Source organism: Aptenodytes forsteri, unplaced genomic scaffold (genome assembly GCF_000699145.1).
Source record: "Aptenodytes forsteri isolate BGI_AS27 unplaced genomic scaffold, ASM69914v1 Scaffold485, whole genome shotgun sequence".
Lineage (NCBI taxonomy): Eukaryota > Metazoa > Chordata > Aves > Sphenisciformes > Spheniscidae > Aptenodytes > Aptenodytes forsteri.
Genome location: NW_008795525.1, coordinates 48,641 through 69,758, shown reverse-complemented (window position 1 = coordinate 69,758; position 21,118 = coordinate 48,641). Strand labels below are relative to the sequence as shown.

General features: G+C 42.7%; 1 protein-coding gene across 1 annotated transcript in view; it reads left to right on the top strand.

Moving 5' to 3' along the window:
- The first annotated feature begins 19,094 nt into the window (after positions 1-19,094).
- Positions 19,095-21,118, top strand: part of LCMT2 (leucine carboxyl methyltransferase 2) — a 41,527-nt gene continuing 39,503 nt past the window's right edge. The window contains exon 1 of the mRNA XM_009281986.1: positions 19,095-19,261. Within this exon, the coding sequence (XP_009280261.1) occupies positions 19,095-19,261 (167 nt within the window). The remainder of the gene's footprint in view (positions 19,262-21,118) is intronic.

Below are 21,118 nucleotides of genomic sequence, written 5' to 3'. Positions count from 1 at the left end.
CTCTGGAGCCCTCAGCACAGGAAAGACACGGACCTGTTGGAGCAGGTCCAGAGGAGGGCCACGAAAATGATCAGAGGACTGGAACACCTCTCCTATGAAGAAAGGCTGAGAGAGTTGGGGTTGTTTAGCCTGGAGAAGAGAAGGCTTTGGGGAGACCTTATTGCAGCCTTTCAGTACTTAAAGGGGGCTTATAAGAAAGATGGGGACAGACTTTTTAGCAAGGCCTGTTAGCGACAGGACAAGGGGGAATGGCTTTAAACTAAAGGGGGGGTAGATTTAGACTAGATATAAGGAAGAAATTTTTTACGCTGAGAGTGGTGAAACACTGGCATAGGTTGCCCAGAGAGGTGGTGGATGCCCCATCCCTGGAAACATTCAAGGTCAGATTGGCCAGGCTCTGAGCAACCTGATCTAGTTGATGTCCCTGCTCATTGCAGAGGGGGTTGGACTAGATGACCTTTAGAGGTCCCTTCCAACCCAAACCATTCTATGATTCTATGATTCTAACATTACACTCACCTTCAAGAAAGGCAAAGAGGAACTCAGAGAACCATCAGTTTGTCAGGGTCATCTCCGTACCCAGAAAACTCATGGACCACATTCTCTCATAATCCATTTCATTTCCGAACATATGGAGAACAAGGAGGCAATCAGGAACAGTCAGCATAGATTTAGCAAGCACAAATCATGCTTGACCAGCCTCATTAACTTCTCTGACAAAATGACTGGCTATATGGATGAAGGAAAAGCAGTGGATGCAAAGTGCCTTGACAGCCTTGAGAGTGGCTCCCACAGAATTTTCATTTATAACCTGAGGGGTATGGGCTGAATGAATGGAGCATTAGGTGGGCTGAAAACTGGCTGCACCTCTGGGCTTAAAGGGTAGTAATCAATGACTCAATATGGGATTGGTGGCTGGCAGCCAACAAAGTACACCAAGCATTGATTTGGGAGCCAATATTGTTCAGTATCTTCATTAATGTTCTATGATGACACAGAGTGCAAGTTTGCAGATGACACCAGGAAGGGTGGCTGTTATGTTGCACTGCAGAACTTTGGTCCAGAGATATGTCTAGAAACTCAAAGAATTGCATCAGCAGAAACCTCATGAAGTTCAATAAGGAGAAGTACAAAGTTCTGCACCTGAGGCAGAATAACCCCATAATTGGTACAGGTTGGGAACCAACTGGCTGAGTTGCAGTCCTCCTACGTGGAGGTAGGGGTGGACACTGAATTAAGAGTCAATAGTATGCTCTCACTGCAAATAAGGCAAACAACTTATTGTACTACATTAGGAGAAGGGTGAGCAGCAGATCAAGGGAAATAATTATCCCCCTCAACTTGGGAGGTGGTGAAGCCACACCTGGAATCCTATGTACATTTTTGGCTCCCCCTGTTCATGAGGGATATGGAAAAACTGTAGGAGATAGGTAGGGGCCTGGCACACATGATCAATTTATAAAGAGAGACTGAAGAAGCTGGGCTTGCTCAGTCTGGTGATGAGTAGGCTAAGGGGCTTTGGTGATGAGTAGGCTAAGGGGGTTTTTAATGGCATCCTACTGCTACTTGAAGGACAGGTTAAAAAGATGATGGAACCAAATGCCTCTTTTTAGTAGCAGACAATAGAACAATAACAATGGCCACAATTACAGCTTGGGAGGTTCAGAGTGAACAATAGGGAAAGTTTTTTCACCAGGAGAGTAGTGTGGCACTGGAAAAAGCTACTCACAGGGGCTGTGAATCTTGGCCCCTAGCAAGTTTTCAAGGCTGATCTGACAGTCTGTCTTCAAATGCGAGATTGGACTATGCATATCTGGACACCCCTTTTAACCATGAAGGGCCATCTACTATGAATCTATGAATATCATTCCATTTCTGTTATGCTGCTCCTTAATAATAGCTTTTTGCTTTTATGAAGTTTTGGTCACCCTCTATACTCACCATGCCTCTTTACTTTGTGTCACTGATCAACCTTATCAGTATACTTTTTTTTTTCCTGAGATCTTTACTGAAAAAAATTAAATAGATGAGTTCCAAAACTGATCCTTGAAAAGACTGTGCATTTCCTCAAGCGTAAAACTTCTGATTTACTGGTAATCCTTTTTTTTGCTAATCTTCCGCATCTTACAGTTTTCATATTAAAGTCTGTCTTCTCCATTTGAATAAATAATTTCTCATGTGTTACTGTAGCATTGCAGTTCAGATAGTCTGATCAACCTTTTTTCCTGGCCCTAAAAAAAATCACATATAAAGAAAGTTGTCTAATGTGCTAGTCTGGCATGATTTGGCAAACTTGCTGCATTTGATCACATTTCCCATTTATTGTCATGTTTTCAAATTACCATTTCCCTTTAAAATCTGCTTTGAATATATATTTGAATATACTACTGCAAGCAATCTGAATTTTCCTAGGTCATTCCATTCTCTCTCTCCGTTCCTTTTGGTCTCCTAGTAAATTCTAATTTACTATATATTCTTGGAGGCTCTTGGCAAGAGAGGGGAGAACAGATCCATATCATGTGCTTGGGCATTCAGAAAGATCTTGGACAGTCTTTCTGACATGCAAGTAACTTTGGAGCTGTATATGGACTGGTAGAAAAATGTAAGTCAATCTACACCTTGTAAGAGCAACTAATTCAGAAACAAGAGCAGAAACATGCTATTCAACTATTCAGGGCAGAAGGTTACTGGTAGTAGTAAAGGTTGAGACAGGACTGCAAGGCTTCCAGCTGTGACATGCCTTTTGATAGAATTATTAATTATATGGAGACCAGAGTATGGAGAGGGAGCAAAATTTGAAGATGACTGAGTCCTTTGGATTAATCAGTGCTTTGGTGAACTTCAGAAATTGAAAAACCATAGGAGCTGGTGAAACATGGCAAACTGGAGTCAGTAGTGACCAAAGTATAGCTGGAAGACAGCGCAGAAAACGTTCTCTGCATGCTTTGTGTTTCCCTAGATCTACAGGCAAATACTGCAATGTAATGGGATGTCGTGCTCTCTCTCATGTTGTTATTCTGCCACCACAATGACCCTGATCCTGGAGTCGTGCACATCCCCACCCAGACTGGACTTTGCATGTTCCCACCCTCATCCGTAGCAGGTGGGAAGTGGTCTGGCAGTTTAGCACCTTCCTGCTGGATGGCATCTTGCTCCTGAACTGGATAGGAGCAATCTGGCAGGTAGCTCAGCAGGACGGAGTAAGTTGCTAAGAGGCTTCCACTCTTGCAGGCTGGAGTCTGGCTCAAAAGTCCCAAACAGGAAATCCTTCTAGGATGTGCTTAGGCTCTGATTCCCGGATGTTCACAGCAAGCAAAGGCTTCCTGCATTCAGAAGGGAGGTTAAAAATAAAAGAAGGCAGGCACCTGCTAGGAACATACATGGCTGGGGCTGGGTGTGGGAGGGGAGGGAGGGAAGTGAGAGGACAGCTCTCCCTAAGACAAGAGTAAGTTTTTTCAGGTGAGATCCCAAGTTTGCCCTGCCATTTGGAATGCCCTTGAAATCCATGAAATATAGAGAAAGAGTTGCAAGAGTATTTCACCTAGCAAAGGAAGCTGGTACCTCAGCCTTGCAGCTCTATATTCACAGCCTGGTCAAAAGGAAATGCTGCTAGTGCACTGCTGCTGTATGTAACCTGACTAGATAGTTGTGAACCTTACAGTGGAAGAGTTCTTCTGCATCTCCTGCTTGTCTAGATGGACACAAAGCTCCTGTCACATAAAGTTCTTGCAACAGGCATATCTCTGTGCCATAGGGTTTGTTCATGAGCAGCCTGGAGCCCTGAATGTAAGGTTCTCTCCCTGGGCTGCATGTGATGGATGGTTTTAGGATAGAGCAGGTAGAGTTCATGGCTTCTGTTAATTCGTTTATGAGAATGTTTACAATCTTGGAAATTTGGTGAAGCTCTGGCAGTGTTGGAAGCAGCTGGATTGAGCAGTGGTCTTAAAATCACACTTATACTACATCATGCTTGAAGTAAGGATGCCCAGCAATCACCTCCCCTTGCTTCCTCATGGTAGCCTGGTAAGGACTCCCACAGTCTATTTTCCAGGGCTTTATCTAGAACAGTCCTAAATGCCCGGAACACTTGATTGTCAACCTTGCCTCCTTTTTTAGAGAAATTCTCTAGCACAGCAAACCATGTGAAATAGTTGGGCTTAAAATGTTGCTCCTTGCTACCTCCTTGTCTTGAACTTATATTATACCATGCATCTTGCAGGCTGAGAGTCCCACTGCTCATCGTTTCATCTGTCCCAGCCCTGAACTTGTTCTTAATTTTGCCAGTTCCTTGCATTCCCAACTAGCAGCTCTCTTGTAATTCAGCTTGGGACTTCTCAAACAGCTCATTTGGTATTATTTTAAGTTATAGCAGCATCTAAAGGTTAAGACTTCAAGTGCAGCAATAAGACAATTCATGCCCAGAAGACAAAATAATCAAAAGTGAAGACAAGTAGGTAGATACAACAAAGAGCATAGAAGGATAAGGCTACAAGTGAGATAGCAGTTATATTCTTTGTAGGTACTTTCTAAACAGCATAGCATAAGCAGATTTTAAACAGTAGAAAAAAAATCTAGGGCTGTCAGCTGCTTCGTTCCCATACCTCAAAGAAGGTTCAGCTGAACCCAGAAGCCCCTGTCATGCTCAGCAGATGTGCACCTAACTAGTTCTTAAAGTCCTCCCACAATGAAGACTTCATAAACCTGCCAGTCAATCTATTCAGTGCTAAATTTTCTTTGCTATTATTTAAACCCAGTATTTCTTGCACTATCTGTCACGAACACTGGAAATAGACTGTTCTCTTTGCAACTGTCTTTTACGAATCAAGGCAGTTATCATATCTTCTCACTCTTCTTTAACCTAAACTGTCCCAGAGCATGTAATCTTTCCATATTGTATCTTCTCAACCTCTAATCATCTCGTCTGGACCTTCTCAGATATGTCTACATTCTGTGAAGTGCACTGACTAAGATTGGACACAGTACTGTGGCTAAGGGCCTTATCACAGCAAAGCAGAGCCAGAAATGTTACTTCATGCACCCTGCAAGTCATATTCCTGTTTATGCCATCTCATATGATGTTATTTTGTTTTTGCAACAACATACCCTCAGTTGATTCATATTCAACCTACAGGTCACTATAAACTAAACACGGAGAACTACTGTATAGACTGTTGTTTCTCAGTCTCTATCTGTAAAGCTTATTATTCCTACCAAGCGGATAATCTTCCTACCAAGGAATAATAATGATTTTAATATTTCTATCAATGTTGTTTAGTATCTTGACTAATAATCTGCAAGGAAGTATGGGCTGACTAAACAGAAGCACACAGAACAATAGGGAAATTATGTTACTGCAGCTTTGGTGATATAAATATATAGACTTATAAAGACTACAGAAAACTCAAAGCAGTCAGAGAAGAGTCATAAGAATGAGTCAAGATCCATAGAACAAGTTTCCACATGGAGATCTTCAGAAAGATTAAAAAAATAGGTGATTTCTAAGGATTTTTAAGAAAGAAAATTTTTAATTGTATATAATGTTTCAATCTAGCAAATGAAGGCAGAACAGGAGCAATGGGGTGGAACTGCAGTTATACAAACTAAAAGTAAAGAGCAACAGTTCAGTGGAAGGAGGAATTAATCACTAGAATAACTAAGAAAAAGGCGTAACAGATTCCTAGCAGTCAAGGTTGTCCATCTTCGGCTGGACAGGGTGCTGGGCCATCTTGTCTAGACCGTGCTTTTGCCAAGAAAGGTTGGATCAGATGATCCCTGAGGTCCCTTCCAACCTGGTATTCTATGATTCTTTGATTCTATGATCTTTCTCAAGAGATGTGCTAGCTCAGTGAAAGTTACAGGGCTTGAAAGAGGAGTCTCTCCCTGAGGTTCTGTGAGCTTTGTGATTCCAAAAAGTCACAGTGTCACCCAGTCCTAGTGTCTGAACTGCCCTCTGAATCTGTGTGCTGCTTGCCCCATTAAACTCTTCCCAAAGAGATGGCTGAACTCTGTCAAACCAAGGAATTATTTTTATGATGAGAAAAGGGAATGAGAGAATGATGAGAAGGAAACCATCTAATACATTTTAGTCTGTGAGCCAAGACAAAATTGAAATCAACATTTCCAGAGAGAGGAGTTGACTGAACTGGGCTCTGTGCTACTGACTGCTCTACTTCCTGTCCTGGCTTCTTCCACCCTCCTCTTCTGGAATCTCTTCATCCACGTTTCTGCAGCAGGGTGACCTCATTTGGCAGCGGCCTCTGCAAGCATACGCTGACTAAAGTGCACCATTCTCATAGGTGCCTCTTAGAAAGCTGCTCACTAAGGCCTGGACTTCCTCCCTGGTAGCAAACAAGTCTCCTTCTGTTCCCCTGAAAATCAGCTGGGAGGAAGTGAGATGGGGAGGTGGTTTCCGAAATACTGTGGATTGTGATTACAGACATAGTCTCAGAATCCATGGGGTGGGGGTGGGGAGCACAGGAGCTGCATGGGAAATCCAGATTATTTTCATGTGAGGTGAACACGTGCCTTTGATCAACAGTGTTCACAGATACAAGCCTGATGGCAAAGGGCCTGCTGGTGTTTTGTAAAAGGAAGAAAACAGTTTGAGGAATATCCCTTCCCAAAGAACATGGCTTTTGCTTCGGAGGAGCTTTCTATATATAGTGAGGTGATTATTTCGGAATGGAAAATGTTTGTTCAGGAAGGAAAGGCTCTGAGATCAGCAGAGTCAAGTCTCACCCACATGCTGTCGACTCCATTGGACTCTTCTGCCTAGCAGCAGGAAACTGGGAGGAGTCTGCAGGGGCGATGTGACTGTCCAGGAATCACCCATCTATACCTGAGTTCTCCTCACTCAAGGGCTTGGGTTCAAGCTCTGGTCTGTCACAGAGGGGCAGGTTCTGAAGTAAGATCTGATGATTTCTCCAGCAAAAAGAAAAATGCAGATGGTCTGACCTTCTTTTTGCCTTCGACAAATTAAGTTTATCATCCACAACTGACGCACACTGGGATGCAACAAGGTATCCCACAAATACACTATACTCCTGTACATGCCAGCAGGCAAACTGGCAACAACATGCACACTGACCAAACAGTCCATGCTAAATATGCTGCACGCATATATAAGAGCAGAACTGCACTAAATATACCTGCCACAAATAGACACGGGAAGCTGTGGTTCTCAAACTAGAGAGGATGACACACAAACACACATGTATCTCTACCCTCTCTCCGCCCGCCCGCCCCCCAAGAAGGAAGGAAGGAAGGAACGAACTGGTATGATACAGCTCCATCTAGTGGAAGTTTATGTATTACGCAATCTTAATCTCATGAATATTATTTGTGTTGTAGCATTGCTTATGAGTCCCAGATACAGACCAGTATGTGTGCTAAACTTACCGTGTTTAAATTATTTAAAAAACCGAAAAAAATCATTAACTTGCAGTTCAAGCTGCTATGATGCACATAACTTGACAAAGATGTTACCATTAAGTAACATCAAACACACCACTCCCAGTCACAATCCAAAAACATCCCATAGGTTAAAAATGCACATATAAGCCTACCACACACTTTAAAAAGTTACTCAGAAATCCAGGTTAAATCACAGCTGTGCAGCTCCTCTAACAGCAGAATCAGGCTATAAACAACCACTTAGTTGATTCTGCTTTACATACCCCTTGAGGGCCATAACTGACCTAGCAGAAGGAAGAAAGTAAGTTTGGCTTATGAATTAACTTAATGATTCATAAATATCTAAAAATAACTCAGGCCACTGTGAGGCACTGTGAGATGGAAGAAGGGACAGGTAACCCAGGAGGAATATAGACGTGTTATCCAAGCAAGCAGATATAGGCTAGGGAAAACCAAAGCCCGCCTGGGGTCAAATCTGGCAAGAGGTGTGAACTGCAACAAGAGAGGCTTCTGCAGGTATATCAGCAGCAACAGGAAGACCAAGGAAAATGTGGGTCCACTGCTAAATGGGGTAAGCACCCTGGTGACAAAGGACATGGAAAAGCAGCCTTCAGGAATTCCAGGCCCCTAAGACCAAAGGGAAACTCTTGAGAAAGGAAGACTTTCTCAGTGGAGGAGGGTCAGGTTAGGGACCACTTCTAGCAGACTGGGCTTACACAAGTCCGTGGGACCTGAAAGAATGCACCTGCAAGTGGTGAGGGAGCTGGATGACATCACTTCGAGACCACTCTTGATTATCTTTGAAAGGTTATGGTGACTGGGGGAGTTTCCTGAGGACTGGAAGAAAGCAAGTATCACTCCTATCTTCAAGAAGGGCAAAAAGGAAGAACCAGGGAACTACAGGCCAGTCAGCCTCACCTCAATTTATTATAGACAGAGAATTACATAGACATACCCCATTTTTTCCACCTTTCCTTACTGCAATCCTGCACATTATGGACACCATCTGTAGAGCACATCAGAGAGGTTTTATAGTATTGCCTAATGAACTTCTGGAAGGTGTTTATATTTTTTAAGGAAGGCTGTTATAAACACTATAAACTGGAAATTGTACCTTGTCTGCCTTGTGTGCCTGTGACCCAAAGGCAACTTAGTGGCTGCCAAATACTTCCATCATCAGTCATAAATAGGATCCTTCCCTGTTCATGTTCATCAAAGAGAACATCGTAGAGAAGAGGATCATAAACTTTGAAATGTTAAATTTAAAATCATACTAAGGCTTGTGAAAAAATATTTGAAGGGGAAACTAACACTCTGACTTTAAAATCTGTGACTCCACGCAATAGCTGTGGGACTAACGTTCTCTGCAGTTACAGAAAGTATCATGCAATTTAAATGGAAGGATGAAAAAACACCCTGTGCGGGTGTTCTTAAAGGTGATGTGAGAAATGTTTAACCCATCTGGTTATTGGAAGTGTTCAAGGTCAGGTTGGATGGGGCTTTGAGCAACCTGATCTAGTGAAAGATGTCCCTGCCCATGGCAAGGGGGGTTGGACTAGATGATTTTTAAAGGTCCCTTCCAACCCAAACCATTCTATGATTCTATGATTGTATGACTCTGTGATTATCCTCCCTGATGTTAGTGTACTGGATGCATGTCCCCTTAGTGTCAGTTGACAATGACAGTGTTTTGTGCTGATGGAAAGACAGTAAGCAATCATAGAATCCTAGAACAGTTGAGGTTGAAAGGGACATCTGAAGAACTTCTAGTCAAATTCCTCTGCTCAAGGCAGTGTCAACTACAGCAGCTTGCTCAGGACTGCGTCCAGTTTTGTTTTGAATATCTCCAAGACAGGAGACTACACAACATCCCTGAGCAACCTGATCCAGTGTTTGACCCCCCTCACAGGAGAAAGTCTTTTTGTATGTTTAAACAGAATCCTGTGTTTCAATTTTACAGTGTCAATGAGGTGGGATACCTTAAGGAACAGTGGAAAAAGTGGGTTATGTCCATATAATTATTCTCTGTAATAAATGAAGAAGTGAAGGAAAAACAGGAAATAGACACGTGAAGGAAATAATGCTGAAAAATGAGGAAGTTCATAATAGTCCTTGGTTTCACTAAGATTTGTTTCACAAACGGATTGGGTACCTCCAAACCAGAACATAGATGGTCTTTATAAGAGGGACTGAATCACAGAATAATTGAAGTTGGAAGGGACACCTAGAGATCTAGTCCACCTCCCCTGCTCAAAGCAGGGACAACTAGAGCCTTACTGAAGTTGAGGCAAACAACATTCACTGCTCTCCCCTCCTACACAAAGTCACCTCATTGTAGAAGGCTATCAGGTTAGTTAAGCATGATTTTTCTCTTCATAAATCTTTGCTGACTACTCCTGATTCCCTTCTTGCTTTCTTGTGTTTGGAAATGGTTTTCAGGAAGATTTGCTCCATCACCTTCCCAGGGACTGAGGTGAGGCTGACTGGCCTGTAGTTTCCTGGTTCTTCCTTTTTGCCCTTCTTGAAGATAGGAGTGATATTTGCTTTCTTCCAGTCCTCAGGAAACTCCCCCAGTCACCATGACCTTTCAAAGATAATCGAGAGTGGTCTCGAAGTGATGTCATCCAGCTCCCTCACCACTTGTGGGTGCATTCTTTCAGGTCAGATTTCAGTCATTTCTTCCCTCTTCATGCATCCAAAGGTAGCTTTAGCTCTTTTTGCTCCTACTGAGTTTTAACTTCCTTGTCTTCTACCAGTGTAAACCATTTCAGCCCTTATTTTTCTAGACACACCCATAATCATGGAAATGCTTTGCATTTGGCTCTGTTAAGAGCAACCTTGTTTGAGAGGATCCAGTTTACTAGTTCATTGTTTCTTACTTACCTGTTTATCTTTCAGCCAGTGTTAGTATCATCTGCAAACTTTATCAGCAATGACTTAATTACTTTGAAATCACCAAAAATATTGTAGCAACACTGAGCTTCAAATACTCCTCACTACTTTTCCCTCTTGAGATATCTTAATATATTTAACATATGTTTAGATAGATGCACTAATTTGTAACGAAAATGTCATGGAGTATTATGGAGTGTATTATAATGTGAACCAATCTCTTGTTAGCTGCCAGGGAATCAACAGCCTTCAAGCAGAGGCCCACGCTGATTGTAGTTGACTGCTTTTGGGCCCTCACCACAAGAAGTCAGCAACCACCATTTCACCTTGCTTTGTTCATCATTTGTCATCATGTTCCATTACACTCTGCTTTGAAATTCAATGTAGTTGAGTAGTCTGGTCCCCAAAATACAACTAATTTAAAAACAAGTCCCTCGTCACTGGATCAATGTTCTCTGTGTTACAATTGTATCTAAACAGCCCATGGACAGCTGATGAAACACTGGTGTGGTGGGTTAAAACCTTGGCTGGCTGCCAGATGCCCACCAAGCCACTCTCTCATTCCCCTTCAACAGGACAGGGGGAGAAAGTAAGATGAAAAAGCTCGTATGCTGAGATAAAAACAGTGAGATCACTTACCAGCTACTGTCATGGGCAAAACAGACTCAACTTGGGGAAGATTAATTTAATTTATTGCCGATTGAAAATAGAGTAGGATAGTGAGAAACAAAGGCAAAACTAAAACCACCTTCCGCCCAGCCTCCCCTTCTTCCCAGGCTCAACTTCACTCCTTCACTTCTGACACTTCTACCTCCACCCCACCCCAGTGGCACAGGGGGATGGGCAATGGGGGTTGTGGTCAGTTTATAACACTTCATCTTTGCCACCCCCTCCTCTTCACACTGTTCCCCTGCTCCAGCATGGGGTCCCTCCCAGGGGCTGCAGTTCTTCAAGAACTGCTCCAGCATGGGGGCCTTTCCACGGGATACAGTCTTTCAGCAAAAGACTGCTCCAGCGTAGGTCCCCTGCATGCCACAGTTCCTGCCAGAAAACCTTCTCCTGCAGGGGCTCCTCTGCGTGGGCTGCAGCATCCTTCAGGGCATATCCACTGCTGCAGCACAGGATCCTCCACAGGCTGCAGGGTGGCTATCTGCTCCAATGTGATCCTCCGTGGGCTGCAGGGGGACAGCCTGCCTCACCATGGTCTTCTCCACAGGCTGTAGGGGAATCTCTGCTCCAGTGCCTGGAGCACCTCCTCCCCCTCCTTCTTCTCCTGCCTTGGTGTCTGCAGGGCTGCTTCTCTCACATTTTTCTCACTCCTCTCTCCTGCAGCTGCTGCCCAGCATTTTTTACTCTTTCTTAAATACATTATCAGAGAGGTGCCACTAGCATTGCTTATGGGCTCAGTTTTGGGCAGCAGTAGGTTCGTTTTGGAGCTGGCTGGAACTGGCTGGGACCGGCTCGAATCAGCTGTGTCTGGCACAGGGCAACCCTGGCCTCTTCTCACAGAGGCCACGCCTGCAGCTCCACCACTGCCAATGCCCGGCCACATAAACACAGTGCACAGTGGTGGTCATAGTCTTTGACACACGTGTATATCTTAACACTTGTTACACTGAATAATGTACATCTACAAAGAATGTTTAAAGATGTGTTATGCTGCCTGAAAAGAAGTTGGTAATGCCAAGATAGAAATAATTCTTCCAAGAAAACTGTGAGGGGGAAAAAAAAAAGGAACTACTGAAACTCATTATGGACTTTAAATAGTAAAGGTAACAGCCACCCCCATCGTCCTTCAAAAATGCTGTTGATACTTTTTGCAGTGAGTGGAAGACGGAGATTGAGGATATTATTGCTGGAGAGTATTATTTCTAGAGGATAAACAGTACAATGATTCAGAGTTGATGCAGTACTTCGGAGTGTGGAATATGTATGTGCCAACCATAATGTAGGGCTACAAAGTTGTCTAGCATTTCAAAGAGTATGTTGTAAATGAGACATCACAGAAAAGCTACAAAGGTTTACTGGAGGTGAGAGAAGATAGGATTTCCCCCCCTCTTGTTTAACTTGTATTTCTTGTAACTATTACTCAGTAGTCTAAGAGGAATTCCTGGTTTATGTGGTTAGCTATTTGGTCAGCCTTCTTTTTGCTTTACTGTGGTAACTGAATATTGGGAACAAAACTGAATATGGGTCAACTGACAGGACTGATCAACAAATCCCTACGATGCAAGAAGGCTCAGAGGAGATGGCCACAGGTGATGTAATCCTGAAGCTCAGGGAAGAATATAGGAAGTGACCGCAGCTATTGCAAAGCAAGCTGAACTTAACACAAAGGGGTCTGGAGGGTGGCCTTTGTTTTAGATAAAGGCGGTATCAGTTGAGTGAATCCACTGGTTGTATAAATGGCTTTCTGTGAGTTAATCAAATAGGTGTGAATGTCTTCCTGAGCTAGCCAGACCAGCATGGGCTAAGTATATACATGGCTTCGCCCAACATAGAGTATAACAACTGAGCAACCAACAAAATGAACTTTGAAGAGAGCAATGGGCTTAAGGTGGTTTCAACCCATGTATCCCTTCCCCAGCAACTGGAGATGCCCAGCATTGTGACAGTGAGCATATAGAGACTGGTAATGGGAATCATGTTTGTATTGAGATTCAACTGTATATTGCAGTTGCTTTATTATGCTTGTGTTGTGATTTCAGTATCCTTCTGTATCACACTGCTAAATCAAATCCCATGTAACGCCAAGTATCTTCAAATAAGTAAATCTGCTACCAGACACTAAACCTTCCTTGTGTGGAATTTCTAAAAGAACCTGGTCAGAGAGTATTGGACCCCGACAACTGACCAAACAAAATAGAAATGTTTTTCCTGAACTGATGGCCCAATATAAAGAAGTAGCGGATATAAACAATATGGATTGATCTGAAACCCCAAAGGTATGCAGCATTTGCATTTCACCCTGAAGCAATGTAAGTTGGTAATACTAGCTTGAACTGCTACTTGTGCACAGAGCTCTCTCAGAAATCAGACAAGCTGGCTGTTGCTACTTGGGACCAGTAATAGACAAGACCGTCCCACATAAATCCCATTATCTCAATTATCTACATGATGTGTTCTTGATTTCCAGCTTCCTCCTCATCTCACATACAGAGTCACTGAAATATCACCGCAGCACTTACCAACAGCCATCTTACAGCCAATACTGCCCTCTCAAACATTGCAAGTTTTCACATTGTTGGTGGATTCTAGCACATTGGCTAAGGTGTCTCTTGGTATTCCTTTTGAAGCTACAGCACTCTCTAATGCAGTGTTATAGTACTTCAGCACTCTGAATCCCATTCCACGTTTTAACAGTCTAAAATTTCAACCAGTTTTTTTGTTTGTTTTGTTGTTGTTGAACTGAGGCCCAATATCATGCTTTCACTGGCTAAGGCACCAGACTTCCCTGGATGAATAACTACTTGGAAAAGATAATAGAGATATAAACTTAGAATTTATAGAAATGGAAAAGAGGCTGATTTCTACACCTGAGAAGCACGGTGTCAAAAGCACAGGTGCTAGTAGTAAGAAGGATATGGAAATGCTAATTTCTCAGATGGAAACAATTAGAATTTAATTTTAATTTGGTTCTTACATTGCCTCTTCATCCCAGCATAGAAAGAATGGGCATACATAACTGCAGCAATTGATAATGGAAGCAATTTTTAACCAATTCTACCACATTAGAGGTGAAATATTTGGTAAATAGCTAATGCAGTACCTATATTTAGGAAGAGATTTTTTAAAAAGTATTTTGAACAATTACAGGTCTGTTAGCTTGATTGTAACAGAATGCAAAACTGTCCTGGATGGAATCTTATAAAACAGACCAATTCAGCTCAAAAGCAAGATACAAACTTTTAACAGCCCAAGTAATTAACAATATGAACAACTTAACTAATGATGTTGTGAATTTCTGGTCATTAGTAACTCCTGAATCAAAATGTGTTTGTGTGTGGTTTTGCTTTGTTTTTTGTTTTTCGTGGGTTTTTTTGCCAAATGTATGTTAGTAAATCAAGAAAAAGATAATTCAGGGAAGTTTTATGGCATGTGTTTTACAAGATGACAGACTGATTCACAGTACTCTTTTTGTGGTTTTATGATTTATGAATGCTCATAACTGTATCCCAGATTAATTTGAATCCACCTGTTCTGAAGATAAAACCCACGGTTACACATGAAATTAGACTGTAGATCTTATAATTGCAAGACATAATTAATCAAAAGGGTCAACAAGATTCAAGGATTGGAGGTTTTCAAGGATAAGAATATTCAGTGTTACATTACCATGGATTGCAAAAAAAAGCTTTAATTATAGGAACATGTCTGCTTTTGGCATAAGTCAGATCTATATCCTGCAAATAGAAAAGGAGGCAATTGGGAAGGGGAAATAGATAATTTCTAAGTGACATAATTCCTAGGTCATGTAAAACTGAAGCCAAGGGAAAAAGAAAGAATAAAACCCTGACAGCACTAAAGATAATAAAAATGGTACGCTTTTGTTTTTGAAGTAAACTAAGAACAAAAGAAATCCAGCAAAGGGCAGTCTGTTACATGGAGACAGTAAAACTGCTAATGATGCCAAGAAGGAATAGTTGGTCAAAATTCTCTTTTGTATGTGTGAGATACAAGATGAAAACATTAGAAGATAATAAACAGTAGTCCAGTAATAATTAATGTTTTTTTAAATCAACGGGCCAAATTGATTTGCACCTATGAGTCTAAAGAAGCTCACTGAGGAGATCTATGGTTCACTGATCCTGCATGAGCATGGGGCTTGGACAAGATGACTTCCAAAGGTCCCTTCCAACCTCAACCATTCTGTGATTCTGTGGTTCTGTGGTTATCATAGAATGGTTTGGATTGAAAGGGACCTTTAAAGATCATCAAGTCCAACCTCCTTGCCATGGGCAGGGACATCTTCCACTGGATCAGGTTGCTCAAAGCCCCATCCAACCTGACCTTGAACACTTCCAGGGATGGGGCATCCACAATTTCTCGGGGCAACATGTTCCAGTGTCTCACCATTCTTACAGTAAAGAATTTCTTCCTTATGTCCAATATAAATCTACCCTCTTTTAGTTTAAAACCATTACACTTGTCCTGTCACTACAGGCCCTGGTAAAAAGTCTCTCTCAGTCTTTTTTATAAGCCCCCTCTAAGTATTGAAAGGCCGCAGTAAGGTGTCCTTGGAGCCTTCTCTTCTCAAGGCTAAACAATCCCAAGTCTCTCAGCTTTTCTTCATAGGAGAGGTGATCCAGCCATCTAATCATTTTCATGGTCCTACTCTGGACCCACTCTAACAGGTCCATGTCCGTCTTGTGCTGGGACCCCAGAACTGGATGCAGTGCTCCAGGTGGGGTCTCACCAAAGCAGAGTAGAAGGGGAGAATCACCTCCCTCAGCCTGGATATTGTATCCCCGACCAGGATACAATTGGTTTTCTGGGCTGCAAGTGCACATTGCTGGCTCATGTCCAGCTTTTCATCCACCAGTACCCCTAAGTCTTTCTCGGCAGGGCTGCTCTCAATCCATTCATCCCCCAGTCTGTATTGATACTGGTGATTGCCCCAACCCAGGTTCTGTGGTTCTTTAAAGAAGGCAAATATGATTTTAAGCAACTTAAGCATTCTCCATTCATCATGGATCTGACAAACCTGAAAAAGTGTTCAAAGTAAAACCATGTGAGCAGGGGTCACAATAGTAGAGGAATCAGAAAAATCCAGATTTTTTTTTGACTCTGTTGGATGATTACTCATCCCTGTAATTCCACTGGCAGTTTGAGTATCATTTCTAACTCTTCAGAAGTGTATTGCCATAGCAAGTGTAACTCAGTGAAGCTGCACTGACTTCATTAAAACAAACATTTTGTCCAAGAAATGGTTGAAATGTAACTTTCAGGGGTTCTTTCTCCCCCACCAGCCTCAAAAATCAGTATTATTTCAACAGTGTAGGCCTATATTTACACACTAAGCATCTTTCTATGATTTAGTACAGACATCTTTTTCATTTTTTTTCTGGAAGATGAGATGTCTTATAAAAGAAAAACTTCACAATGTTTCTCAGGAGCTTGTGTGTTTGTGTTATACAAAAGGGAGAGCTGGCAAACTCTTGGAGTATTGCAAGTTCTTACATATATCTCTTCAGTTCTAAAATTGCAGACAAAAAACCCTCTAGTAAACCAACAATACCCCCCAAAGAGCTGTCATGTTCCCATCAGTATCCAAAAGAGAAAAAAAAGCCTTAGAAAAAGTACTGACAAAGCTAAGAGGTGTGCATCGGGTGGTGGTGTATATGTGCGTTTATATATATAAATTATAAATATATGTATACAAATATACATTATTCTAATATATATTATATGTATTATAACATACACATTAGAATAATCATGGTATGTTAGACCAAAGATCCATCTAGCCTAGTATCCTCTCTTTGACAGCACATACCTAGAAAAACATGAGACAAGAGGAAGCATATCATGACACTTCCCCAGAATGCCACTAGCAGCTCTGTACACAGACTAGGAAACCTTTTCTTGCTTTTGTGAGAAAGTGAAATATAGTTTTGTTCTACCTTAATTTTTGAAATAACCAAATTACTGAGGATTTGGGCATAAATTTTCTCACATTAAAAGGTTGTCTTTCATTATTGTCATTAGTTTAAGAAATGCCCACCACATGTATATAGAGGGGTGTGAAATGCATACCCCATAAATGAAGACATTAATCCAAAAGGTAAAACATCCAATGGGTCTATTCTTGACCTGGAGGCTTTGAGCTGGTATTGTGCAGAGGCAGGGCAAGCTTTAATTTTGTGGGTATATCCTGATCATCACTGAGGGATGCTCAGCTAAACTCTGATGATGCTCCAGGTATTACAGTAGTTTCTTTGCAGCAGTTTATAGAAACATTTGCTAGAGACAGAAAAATGCACACTGGCCAGTGAATGATGCCTACTGTTAATGTAGGGCGCTCTGCTGTTGCCAGTTCAGATGTTTTTGAGCTGCGTCACAGAATCCTGTAGCAAGTCACCTTCTACTTCTCCACGGTCCTTCCCTTTGCAAGAGACTCTTCTCTAACACTCCTTGTTTCTCTCCCTATTCTTGTGAACTAATTCCTCTTGTTATAATTCCTCTGTGAATCTTAACTGTGTGGGTCTTTTTCTTTGAACAGCAACTCTCCAAAAGTTGCCTGTTAGCATGTTGCAGAACAAGATTAATTTTTACATACTCAGGTATTGATCTGCTAGGAGGCAGGGCACTTAAGAGCTTTCCTGCTTCCCCTCTTATTAAGGCCAACTTGTGCAGCTGACTTGAATATTGTGTGCCACTGTTAGAATTGTGAGGCTCTTGATCTAATGTGAGCATGGCTGAGAAAATGGGTGGGTAGTAAGAAGGCAGAATAGTGGATGGCTGTCACTGTTCATTTGGGATACATTTCTGTGTGAAGCATCTCTGCAGGCTTGGACACCCAGGGACACAGCTTGCTTATGCTTTTGCTTCCTAAAGTATGCTATGTAAGCTGGATGCTTCCTGATTTCATCTGGCCCTGGCATCCTCTACTTCTTTCTTCCAAGCACATTGAAAGATGTTTGAGACTAGACTGAAGTCTTCAGCACTCTTCTTTCCTATTCTAGATGGGCATGTTTGCTGCACCAATTACCTCTAATGCTGAAAGAGGACTCACAGAATGCTTTCAATGCTTTTTTTGCCTCAGTCTTTAATGCTAATGATAGACCTTGCGCTGCCTGGTCCTCTGAGTTGGAGGACCATGACTGTGGGAACAGTGCCTTTCCATTTGTGGATACTGAAATTGTAAGGGACCAGTTGTATCAGATGAATATTCATAAGTCCATGGGGCCTGATGGGGTTCATCCCAGAGTACTGCAGGAGTTAGCAGATGTTACAGCAGGAGCTCTATCAATCATCTACCAAAGGTCTTGGGAGTCTGGGGAGGTCCCCGCTGACTGGAAGCTAGCCAGCGTTATTCCAATTTACAAGAAGGGTGTGAGGAAGACCCAGGAAACTACAGACCTGTTAGTCTAACCTCAGCACCTGGAAAAATTATGAAGATCATACTGGGTGCTATTGAAAGGCATTTAAAGGACAATGCAATTATCAGGCACAGTCAAAATGGGTTCACAAAGCGTAAGTCCTGTCTAACTAATTTGATATCCTTCTATGATAAGGTCACCTGCCTAGTGGATGAAGGGAAGGCAGCGGATGTAGTTTTTCTGGATTTTAGTAAGGCTTTTGATACTGTCCTTCACAGTATCCTTCTGGTCGAGTTGTCCAACTGTGAGATGAGCAACTACACAGTGCGCTGGGTGAAGAACTGGCTGAATGGCAGGGCTCAAAGGGCTGTTGTGAATGGGGCTATATCTGGCTGGCAGCCGGTCACCAGCAGTGTTCCTCAGGGCTCAATCCTAGGGCCAGTTCTGTTCAATGTTTTTATCAATCATCTGGATGCAGTAGTTGAATACACCATTAGTAAGTCTGATGATGATACTAAACTGGGAGGTGCTGTTGACTGTCTTGAGGGACATGAGGCCTTGCAGAGGGATCTAGATAGACTGGAGCATTGGGCAATCATCAATGGCATGAAATTTAACAAAAACAAAAGCTGGATTCTGCCCTTGGAATAGAGTAATACCGGACACAAGTATAAACTGGGAGAGGAGTGGCTGGAGAGCAGCCCTGCAGAATGGGACCTGGGCGTGCTGGTTGGCAGCAGGCTCAATATGAGTCAGCAGTATGCCCTGACAGCCAAGAGGGCAAACCTCATCCAGGGGCGCATCAAACACAGTACAACCAGACGGTCAAGAGAGGTGATTATCCTGCTGTATTTAGAGAAGTCAAGAGAGGTGATTATCCCGCTGTATTTAGAGAAGTACAACCAGACGCTCAAGTACTGTGTGCAGTTCTGGGCCCCACAATTTAAGAAGGATGTGAAGGTACTCGAATGGGTCCAGAGGAGGGCAACAAAGCTGATGAAGGGACTGGAAGGTGTGTCCTCTGAGGAGCGGCTAAGGACTCTGGGTTTGTCTAGTTTGGAGAAATAGAATCTGAGAGGCGACTTCATTGCTCTCTACAGCTTCCTGAGGAGGGGATGTGGAGAGGGAGGTGCTGATCTCTTCTCCCTGGTATCCAGGGACAGGACACATGGCAATGGTTCCAAGCTGTGTCAGGCAACTTGAATGTGTCCAGAGGAGGGCAACAAAGCTGATGAAGGGACTGGAAGGTGTGTCCTCTGAGGAGCGGCTAAGGACTCTGGGTTTGTCTAGTTTGGAGAAATAGAATCTGAGAGGCGACTTCATTGCTCTCTACAGCTTCCTGAGGAGGGGATGTGGAGAGGGAGGTGCTGATCTCTTCTCCCTGGTATCCAGGGACAGGACACGTGGGTCCAGAGGAGGGCAACAAAGCTGATGAAGGGACTGGAAGGTGTGTCCTCTGAGGAGCGGCTAAGGACTCTGGGTTTGTCTAGTTTGGAGAAATAGAATCTGAGAGGCGACTTCATTGCTCTCTACAGCTTCCTGAGGAGGGGATGTGGAGAGGGAGGTGCTGATCTCTTCTCCCTGGTATCCAGGGACAGGACACGTGGCAATGGTTCCAAGCTGTGTCAGGCAAGCTTTAGACTGGACATTAGGAAGCATTTCTTTACAGAAAGGGTGGTCAACATTGGAACAGGCTTCCTAGAGAGGTGGTCGATGTCCCATGCATTTGGACAATGCCCTTAATGCTTTAACTTTTGGTCAGCCCTAAAGTGGTCAGGCAGTTGGACTAGATGATAGTTGTAGGTCCCTTCGAAGTAGATCTATTCTATTCTAATATAGAGTAAGAATAATATTTTCTGGTTTCATTACTGTCAAAGGTGAAAGACTTCTTAGCACTTTCCCAGTTCGGTCCTATCCAGTGTCCAGATCTGTACTTCAGAGACAACATATCCAACATCACTCACCTAAGAAACATTGGGATGTGCAGTGGCTTTAGCATCCTCTGCCACAGCCACGTGACAGAATGAACAATATGCAGCTTTTAGAACTCTGTAATTCTGAGGAAACATCCCACACATACATTACACACAACTACAGGTCTTCTGTTTTATGCTCACTATTGATTCTTTATTTCTCAAATAAAGAAGCAAAATATAAGGTTTAAGTGTCATTTACAGAAAAATAACACATCTCACAGCACTTGCTTTGTGCCCGAGTGATTTTGTGCATCACAGGTTTTATGTCTCACTCACATTGTATCCTGTAGCCTTGGAGGCTGAAGTCCAGAGCCCACTGTGCCGCAAACTCACTATTCATTGTAAAAATACCATCTACAAACTTCGTCTTCCCTTTTAGAGCAAATGATGAGAGAGTCACATAAATTCTTTGAAATGTTGCACTTGTGTCCTGGTTTCGGCTGGGATAGAGTTAGTTTTCTTGCTAGGAGCTGGTATAGTGCTGTGTTTTGGATTTAGTATGGGAATAATGTGATAACACACCCAATGTTTTAGTTGTTGCTAAGTAGTGCTTACACTAGTCAAGGACTTTTCAGCTTCCCATGCTTTACCGACTGAGAAGGCTGGAGGTCCACAAGAAGCTGGGAGGGGGCACAGCCAGGACAGCCAACCCAAAGGGATATTCCATACCATGTGACGTCATGCTCAATACATTAACTGGGGGAAAGCTGGCCGGGGGACTGCTGCTCGGGGACTGGCTGGGCATCTGTCAGCAGGTGGTGAGCAATTGCATTGTGCATCACTTATTTTCTATAT